This window comes from Oncorhynchus kisutch, linkage group LG6 (genome assembly GCF_002021735.2).
Source record: "Oncorhynchus kisutch isolate 150728-3 linkage group LG6, Okis_V2, whole genome shotgun sequence".
Taxonomy (NCBI): domain Eukaryota; kingdom Metazoa; phylum Chordata; class Actinopteri; order Salmoniformes; family Salmonidae; genus Oncorhynchus; species Oncorhynchus kisutch.
The window spans coordinates 11,631,466-11,641,242 of record NC_034179.2 but is presented as its reverse complement, the minus strand read 5'-3'; the positions used below and the strand labels follow the sequence as shown (position 1 = coordinate 11,641,242).

The following is a 9,777-nucleotide window of genomic DNA, read 5'->3' as shown; positions in this document are numbered from 1 at the left end:
TTTTGTTGTTGTTGACCTCCACAAGTCTGGTTCATCATCCTTGGGAGCAATTTCCAAATGCCTGAAGGTACCATGTTCATCTGTACAAACAATAGCACACAAGTATAAACACCATGGGACCACGCAGACGGCATACCGCTCAGGAAGGAGACGTGTTCTGTCTCCTAGCGATGAACGTACTTTGGTGCAAAAAGTGCAATCAATCCCAGAACAACAGCAAATGACCTTGTGAAGATGCTGGAGGAAACAGGTACAAAAATATCTATATTCACAGTAAAAATGAGTCCTATATCGACATAACCTGAAAGGCTGCTCAGCAAGGAAGAAGCCACTTCTCCAAAACTGCCATAAAAAAGCCAGACTACGGTTTGCAACTGCACATGGGGACAAAGATCATACTTTTTGGAGAAATGTCCTCTGGTCGGATGAAACAAAAATAGAACTGTTTGACCATAATGACCATCGTTATGTTTGGAGGAAAAAGGGGAATGCTTGCAAGCCGTGAAGTACGGGGGTGGCAGCATCATGTTGTGGGGGTGCTTTGCTGCAGGAGGGACTGGTGCACTTCACAAAATAGATGGCATCATGAGGTAGGAAAATTGTGTGGATATATTTAAGGAACATCGGACATCAGTCAGGAAGTTAAAGCTTGGTCGCAAATGGGTCTTCCAAATGGACAATGACCCCAAGCATACTTCCAAAGTTGTGGCAAAATGCCTTAAGGACAACAAAGTCAAGGTATTGGAGTGGCCATCACAAAGCCCTGACCTCAATCACATAGAAAATGTGTGGGCAGAACTGAAAAAGCATGTGTGTGCAAGGAGGCCTACAAACCTGACTCAGTTACACCAGCTCTGTCAGGAGGGATGGGCCAAAATTCACCCAACTTATTGTGGAAGCTTGTGGAAGGCTACACGAAACGTTTGACCCATGTTAAACAATTTAAAGGCAATGCTACCAAATACTAATTGAGTGTATGTAAACTTCTGACCCACTGGGGATGTGATGAAAGAAATAAAATCTGAAATAAATCAATCTCTCTACTATTATTCTGACATTTCACATTCTTAAAATAAAGTGGTGATCCTAACTGACCTAAGACAGAGAATTTTTACTATGATTAAATGTCAGGAATTGTGAAAAACTGAGTTTAAATGTATTTGGCTAAGGTGTATGTTAACCTCCGACTTCAACTGTATTTTAGAGAATGTCATTATTTGGCTTTGTTTCACGACAGAAACCCAGCATGTACAAGGTCAATGTTTGTAGTAGGACTGTGACTCCTTGTGATTTGACCTGCTATACAGCACCACCTTGTGTAAACCCTTAACAGTGCACTTACATAGCCAACTAAAAAGAGAGCTTTGGTCTGTAAATAATTAGTTGTGCTAGTATCTTATACTATATAAAACCAGTGGTGGAAAAAGTAGCCAACCTTCATACTTGAGTTAAAGTAAAGATACCTTAATAGAAAATGACTCAAGTTAGTGACCCAGTAATTCTACTTGAGAAAGTCAAAGTATTTGGTTATATAAATCATTTCAAATTCCTTATATTAAGCAAACCAGATGGCACCATTGTCTTGTTTTTATTAATTTACGGAAAGCCAGGGGCACACTCCAACACTGACATCATTTACAAACAAAGCATGTCGGTTTAGTGAGTCCCCCAGATCAGAGGCAGTAGGGATGACCATGGAGGTTTAGTGAGTCCTCCAGATCAGAGGCAGTAGGGATGACCATGGAGGTTTGGTGAGTCCCCCAGATCAGAGGCAGTAGGGATGACCATGGAGGTTTAGTGAGTCCTCCAGATCAGAGGCAGTAGGGATGACCATGGAGGTTTAGTGAGTCCTCCAGATCAGAGGCAGTAGGGATGACCATGGAGGTTTAGTGAGTCCTCCAGATCAGAGGCAGTAGGGATGACCATGGAGGTTTTGTGAGTCCTCCAGATCAGAGGCAGTAGGGATGACCATGGAGGTTTAGTGAGTCCTCCAGATCAGAGGCAGTAGGGATGACCATGGAGGTTTAGTGAGTCCCCCAGATCAGAGGCAGTAGGGATGACCATGGAGGTTTAGTGAGTCCTCCAGATCAGAGGCAGTAGGGATGACCATGGAGGTTTAGTGAGTCCTCCAGATCAGAGGCAGTAGGGATGACCATGGAGGTTTAGTGAGTCCCCCAGATCAGAGGCAGTAGGGATGACCATGGAGGTTTAGTGAGTCCTCCAGATCAGAGGCAGTAGGGATGACCATGGAGGTTTAGTGAGTCCTCCAGATCAGAGGCAGTAGGGATGACCATGGAGGTTTAGTGAGTCCTCCAGATCAGAGGCAGTAGGGATGACCATGGAGGTTTTGTAATGAGTACTTTTGGGTGTCAAGTAAAATGTATGGAGTAAAAAGTAAAATATTTTCTTAAGGAATGTAGCTTAGTAAAAGTAGTCAAAAATCTAAATAGTAGAGTACAGATACACCCCCCAAAAAAACAACTTTAGTACTTTAAAAGTATTTTTTACACAAGTACTTTACACCACTGTATAAAACAAATGTAATTTAAGACAAATATTTAATTGAAATCACACAAAAACAAATTGGTTTTGAAGGAAGGATTTTTATTAATGGTTAAAAAACAACCAGAAAATGGAGGTGAAGCGATAGATGGGATGAGGACACGTTTGTATGGGAAATAGTTCAAAGAATACATTGCTGTGAGTTTAAAACAATTGACCATAAAATAAAATAAAAATGGCACAACAATTGCAAAGTAATAGTGAGTTACAGTCATAATGGAGAGAGACAGACATACAATACAAGCTCAAAGCCTTAGTTTCATGCCATGCAGTCCTTCAGGTTCAGGGAACAGGCTAATGTTCTCAGCTTACATCATGTAATATAGCAGGTTTATAATAGCCTTGTCCTAGAGCAGTTATTGCAGCCTTGCTAACTCCTTTGGTCATTCTCAAGACTGCACAAACTGATCTGGGACAAGGCTAGATTTTTATAGTGGTCTAAACCAAGCTTCACAGACAAGTGGAATTAATTAATGACATTATCCAGTTATTAATGCCCATCTGCTCGCCAAACATTTTAAAAAGACAAGGTGTAAGATCGCTAGTCTGGTCCCAGAACTGTTTGTGTCGTCTTGCCAACTCCTATCGTCCCAGTTTGGCATGACAGCACAAACAGATCTGGGACCAGGCTGTAAGATCTCACCAACTAGATTGGTTACTATACTATATCTCCATAGGGTCTTGAGTGCAACTTGAAAGCGAGATGTTTTCTTGAGACAGTCTTTTCATTTCAGAGGGGTTTCACAGGATAGTCCATTGAGGTGTGGTCACTGGTTATGCATGCAGCGTTAAAATAGTGAGATGGTGCCTTAAAGCAACGATATTCCTACATTCCATATACCCACTATTAGCCTGAATCCAGATGGAATGGTTTCGTTTCACCCTCTGTTTGGATCCAGGCAAGCCTACGGTTCTCTAAAAGCAAAATGGTAAAACAACAGTGAGTTCCAGGCAGTGTTATCTTGTAATTGAGGTGTTTCAGTTCACAGTGCTCTCACAGCAAGTGAAAATGACTCAATTTGTTTCTGTTGTTGTTGAGAATAACAAAAAATATGACTATATCATTAACCATACGAAATCTGTGTTCCCTCTTGTAACTGTAGCCATATGTTGTCCTCTTATGTTTCATTAGTCTTTCCTGTGATTGGAGTGATTAGGTTAGGAAGGAGGGGAGAGCTAAAGCAAGCCAAGGATACAGGATTATACAACAACAAAAACCTTCTGCCCTAGTTCCTACACATTCCCGCCTGTGTAGACCGGTGCAATACCAGCAGTCTCACCAGGTACCACCAACCCTGGTTGATAGAGGTGGTGACTGATATGCTCAACATGATTTGAGGTCTTACGGGGTCACAGGGCACACGTACATGATGAGTCACACAATGCATCTGTATAAACGGTAGTGTTTTACCTTGGCCATCCGGCCCTTTCCCCTTTCATATACACCCACCAGTTATACCGCAGAGAGGAAAACCTGCTCTTGTACCCAATGCTGTTTGAGTGAACAGATTTAACGCTAATATTAGACATCAGAAATTAGCACCGTGCAGTTGATAGTTTTTACATCTGGAATCAGATTCCACCAGTTTAATTAAATGACAGTTCAAGCGTTTCTTTGCTTTTACCCTCCTTGTTTTTTTTGTTTTTTTAAAGACACTGATATAATTAGATACAATCCCAATACATTCTAGTGGTTAAATCAGGTTTTAGTAAAACACATTGTTTTAAACAAATGAAAAAGGGGAAATGATAATCTACTGCTCACTGTCTAAATAGACACGCAGCTGCACTGAACCAGAACGGATGACCACAGTCATTCACCACAGAGCGACCGTTTTTAAAACTTCATAAGCAATTGACCCCTTTTTTTTAATATATATATATAAAATTGGCACACACACTAGGAGGTGAACAGAGTTATAAAGCCAGACAAATAATACTAAGCACGTAGGGTCAAAGGTTGTGGCTCGCTCAAGGGGAAGCGAAGGGTTACAAAGCGTAAGAGGGGAAGTCTGGTCTAGGGTTCCTTTGATTTTCCTTCCTTTTCTTCAGTCTTCTTCTTGTTTTTCTTGAGGAAGGAAGGAGTGCGGAACTTCTTCTTCTTCTTGGAAGGCGATTTGCTGGGGGATTCATCGCCGTCCTGTTCGCAGTCTTGGTCGCCGGCAGCATCAGCAGGCTCCTCTCCCACGGCGGTGGGCTGTTCGGTGGCAGCGGGAGTGGCAGGATCTTCGGCAGGGAGGGCGGGGACTGGGGCGTCAGAGGGTTCATCGTCTGGGGTCAGGTCAGGGAGGGTCTGTCTCAGTGTAGCCTGATCACTCTCATCCTTATAGGTGTGTTCCAGCTGAGAATCTGTGAGGAGGAGGAGGAAATGGTTCATCTGCAGGGCCTGCAAAACGGCTGCAATGCAGACAAAACTACCCTTTTCATAGATAATAAGAGATGTAGCTATTAACAGATCACTTTACTCTCACTTGGGAGGAGTGATATCTCAAATTTTCTTCTGCAATCATTTAGTCTTTGTTCCATAGTTCAACTCGTGGAGAACACAGAACTAAAGGCCTGTAGCACTACATCATCCATGAAAACTGACAGGCTACAGTACTTCTGCAGATCAGAATCTTTAGGCACCAATCAAACAGCATGCTCCTCAGCCGAGGCATGCCTATACATAGTACAACACTAGCCATCTCCACCGACTAGCTTTACATTGACGACTCAGACAGTAACAACACTAGATCATTCCACAAAGCCAAGCCCAACAATGATTTAATGCTCAAAAAAATATTCAAAAGTTTTTTGTTTTTTTAAAAACTGTCCTTTCCAGCAACTATTGTGGACATGTATCCAGGCTGGCACAGTACAGCTTGGCTCAGTAGTGTGAAAAGGGTCCAGTAAGACCATATTCATGTGCTCCAAGTATTTAATCATTGATTTATTCAGATACACATGTATATTCAGTGCCGAGGGATCTTGTAGTGTTAACTAGCTCCTCGCTAATATCCATCGGTACAGTGCATCGACTTCATGCTGCTGAAGAACCATTGTGCAGCGTCAGCAGTTGGTCTCTAATTGTGACCGTGTACACAACAAACCAGACAACGTGCTCAGTTTCCAACTGGTATTACTGATCTATTGATATCAACATTAGACTAATTATCCACAGAAGTGTTGAAGCTCCTCAGAACGTAGTCAAAGATAAAGTATAACACAAAGCACTGAGAAAAACAGCTGTTTATCACCTTTTACCACTAAGCCAACAGCAAGCTTCACACTTAGCGAAGCGACAAAAGCATTTATTCTACTACAGCCAAATACATGAACGCTGAATACCTGAGATTGGACTCATCTGGAAAAGAAATAGAACATTCATTTCATTTAAAACAAAATAAAAACTACATACATTACCCATTTCATGTGACTCGTAATGCAGGAACATAGGGATTTAATATAGATTTATTATAAGATGTTTGCATGTAATACTCAAAAGGTTAAAGTTCACAATGGGTCAACTCCGGGAAGGAATAGAAACCTAAAACGAGATGTGTTTGCTGGGTCTCTCTCAGATCTCTCCACTGTCACAGACCATAAACTGTATGGGAATAAGGCCATAGAGGATGGGTGTCTAACCTTTCTGAGTGGTGTTCAGTTCAAACAGGAGAGAAACCTATCCATCCTATGAGTCACCATATGAATCAGAATCTGATAATGATCTCTACGTATTGTTTTGAGATTTTGCACTATGAAGAAAAGCCTGAGAACAGAGGCCGCCATTTTGTCTTTTGTACATCAATCTCATAATTTGTTAAATCTTTTACGACAGGGAGGACCTCTGAATTGGTACCTGGCAACAAAAGGAAATAAGAAAGAAAAGAACAGGAAGTCAAGGACCATAGTGAGGAGGAATAGATACTCAACCCGAGTGGATGGGTTTGGGCCACGGAGAAGGAGAACGAGAGAGAGGAAGACGAGTCGGAAAAGTGAAGCCATGCAAGGAGCGGAGGGGTTAATGGTTTGATCACAAGCCATGAGGGTGGAGGTGGCTGGAACAGTACGTACTTACTATGGCAACAGGTACTCTTTAGCATTCCCATCTCCTGATAGTAACGCAGCCACAAAAAAGAAGAAGAAGCACAGGTAGAAACACACGTCTATAGATGCAGGTCAATCACAGCCACCACAGTGTTAAAATTATAACATCAAAATGAAAATAGGAGAAACACCAGGAGAAATTAAATTTTGAAAAAAGAATGGCGACAAGCCATTCTTCGAGGACTCCAAAAGATGGAGAATGGAGAAGTGAACTGGGATTGGAAGTAACGTAAACATGTGTTACAGTCTTGTAAGACCATCGTTGATTAGATTACACCAGTAAATGGCCTAGTAATGAGAGAACAGTTTGTCCATGGTTTATACTGGGAGAGCACAACCTGACTTGTGAATGTCAGGGGATAACCATGTCCCTCACAGGGCCACATAGATCTTGATGCATTCCTTCTTGTATAAGCCATGGCAAGTGTCTGAGAAACTGTACTTTATGGTTTTAGAACCAGTAGTGTCATTATATTAGACATTCTCCTGCCATATGGGTTTAGAACCAGTAATGTCACTATATTAGACATTCTCCTGCCATATGGTTTTAGAACCAGTAGTGTCATTATATTAGACATTCTCCTGCCATATGGGTTTAGAACCAGTAATGTCACTATATTAGACATTCTCCTGCCATATGGGTTTAGAACCAGTAGTGTCATTATATTAGACATTCTCCTGCCATATGGGTTTAGAACCAGTAATGTCACTATATTGGACATTCTCTTGAAGTCGTTAAAAGGTGTAATCCAACCGTAATAAAAGACCAAGAGGGATAAATATAATATAAAACAAAATGTTTTCTTAAAATATCATAACCAACTTCAATCTTAATCTCACATAAGAAAGAAAAATATCACCCAGCTGTCTAAAAGTTATGGCTCTTTGGTATAGTACCCATTTGTAGAAATCTACTGATCTTGAGGAATCATAATCTAAGAGGATATTCCTTGGAATGAAAATGTCATAATCCTCCATCTGAATTCCACTGAACATTACCTGACCTTACAGTTGGTTTGTTTCCCATACAATCCAATTCACCCCCCCATCGACCTCAATTAGCCTCAAACCTCTTGGCCTGTTATTACACATTAAACATCACATTCAACAGCACCTACAGTTACAATGTTAAAGACATCAAAGGAAGACATAGAAAGGAAGCCCAGTCCCAGCATTTCTTGTTGTTAACCCTTGACCCTGAATGCTGTCACTCAATAGTCGCCCAGATGAAGCCATGCTGAAATGTTGTGTTGCTTGTTGCCGGGCAGACTAGGCCAACTAACCTTCCTCTGCTCTGACAGGGGTGCTGGGTGGTGTGCGGGTCGGACTTTGACCCTTTGCCTCTTCCTCAGGCTCTGGTAACGCATCTGAGGAGTCTGGGGGAGGAAATTAAATCAAACTTCATTTAAAGTCCATTTCACAAATGAAATAGTTTGTCAAGAGGTCAGATTAGAGCAATGAAATGATTGTCAATAACTGATTTCATAAAAAATAAAAAAACACATCACCCTTAAACCACCGCATACAGTAAATTAAAATAGCACCGTCAGAAAACAGCAGAGGAAAACACAGGTATTGATTATTATTGGAGGAAAGACAGTCACACACTGAGGAAGTAACAAAGCCCCCAGTGGCAACAAGACCCATGTAAGTCCACCGTCGTCCCAGAGAAGGAACCCCTTCCATTGGAGACACCAGATGATTAGTAGTAAACATTTACAAACCAACCCCAAAAAGGACCACAGGTCCGTGTTAGGAAGAGGAGGAGGATGGAGGAAGAGTCTCTTTCCCAGGAGTGATTGATGAGAGGGGTCATTCATGTTCATTTGGGAAGGCTTCCTTGGAGAACCACAACCAGCAATAGGATTCCATTGGTTAAACAGAGATCAGTCAAATCAGATGGTAGGGGAGGGTTGCAAAATTCAGGAAACTTATCCCAAAATTCCCAGGTTTTCCAGAAATACTGGTTGAATGATTCCCAGTTGGAGGATTCCCTCCCCGCTGATTCCCTTTTGATTACGGGAAAACTTCAACTGGGATTTATGGAAAACCTGGACCTTTTGCAACCTGAACCAGGAGGAAGGTGGATAGGCAGAAGACAGACGGGTGTTGAGGAATTGGGGATTTTGGGCCTAGTAGTGGGCAGGACAGGAGCAGGATTAACCTGAGAGAGAGAGAGAGAAGGGACAGGGACTCCAGTCAAAGGTCAGAGTTCAGGACGGAGAGCAGGAGGGCAGGCCAGAGTCAGTCTGCAGTCAGTACCTGGAACCTCAGTGAGGGCAGGCAGCTCTGTGTTGGTGGTGCTGAGAGCCTTCAGCACGGCACAGTGAAACTCCTTGTGAGGAGACTCTGAGGGGGACTCTTCCCCGTAGCCCCCAGTCCCCGACCCCGTGGACGTCCCTGGGCTCCCCTGACTGCCCCCTGACCCAGTCAGAATGTCTCGGCTGGGGAGAGAGGAGGAGGGAGAGGCAGCCTTGGAGGAGGCTGTGGGGGTAGGCTCAGAGACCCCAGGGATGACCAGTCCAACTCCAGCTCCCTGTTCTGGGATACAGAGGGGCTTTGGCGGCAGTGGGGGCTTCTGTGGTGAGGTAGAGGAGGACAGGCCCTCTCCAGGCCAGGCTGAAGAGAGCTGGAAGGCCTCTTCACCCTGTACTGGATGAATGATGCAACAACAGTTTCTCTCCATGTCGCCCTGCTTGGTGACGGGTCGTGGGTTCTGGGAACTTTGTGGAGAACTACCTCAGACCCCACCGATTTATTGTGATTCTGAATCTTTGCTGTTTTGTCTTGCTACTGCTACTACTACTGCAAATTAAATGGAGAAAATAGGGTATAAAATGGTGAAAACACTGCAGTTGGTTATTTTAGGTCAAACGTGCCCTAAGAGCAGAACGGTGGCAGGTCTTACCATCGGGTCCTTTCTGTTTGAGTTCCACCTCTTTGCGGTAATCCTCCAGCTCCTGGTCATACTGCTTATTGAAGGGGTTAGGGCCTTTCTTGTTGATGATGACACGTGGCTGGTACTCCTTCTCTATGATGGCCTTAGACGCTGTCACTAGCTCCCCCTAGTGGTACAGACAGGGAGGGACACAAGACACATTTTTGCTTAAAAACAGGCCTGTTGTG

At 43.0% G+C, this 9,777-nt stretch overlaps 1 protein-coding gene across 31 annotated transcripts in view; it reads right to left on the bottom strand.

Annotated features, from left to right (window-relative positions):
* Window positions 1-2,583: 2,583 nt before the first annotated feature.
* Window positions 2,584-9,777, bottom strand: part of LOC109892320 (alpha-adducin) — a 52,053-nt gene continuing 44,859 nt past the window's right edge. For 8 of the 31 annotated variants that reach the window (XM_031826162.1, XM_031826166.1, XM_031826165.1 and 5 more), the window contains 4 exons: window positions 9,560-9,716; window positions 8,914-9,303; window positions 7,935-8,027; window positions 2,584-4,911 (listed from right to left, as the gene is read on the bottom strand). In XM_031826162.1, the coding sequence (XP_031682022.1) occupies window positions 4,580-4,911; window positions 7,935-8,027; window positions 8,914-9,303; window positions 9,560-9,716 (972 nt within the window). In that variant the 3' untranslated portion in view covers window positions 2,584-4,579. Of the gene's footprint in view, window positions 4,912-5,892; window positions 5,909-6,618; window positions 6,657-7,934; window positions 8,028-8,913; window positions 9,304-9,559; window positions 9,717-9,777 lie in introns of those variants that run through there. The other 23 variants (XM_031826183.1, XM_031826179.1, XM_031826177.1 and 20 more) reach the window with 11 other exon arrangements.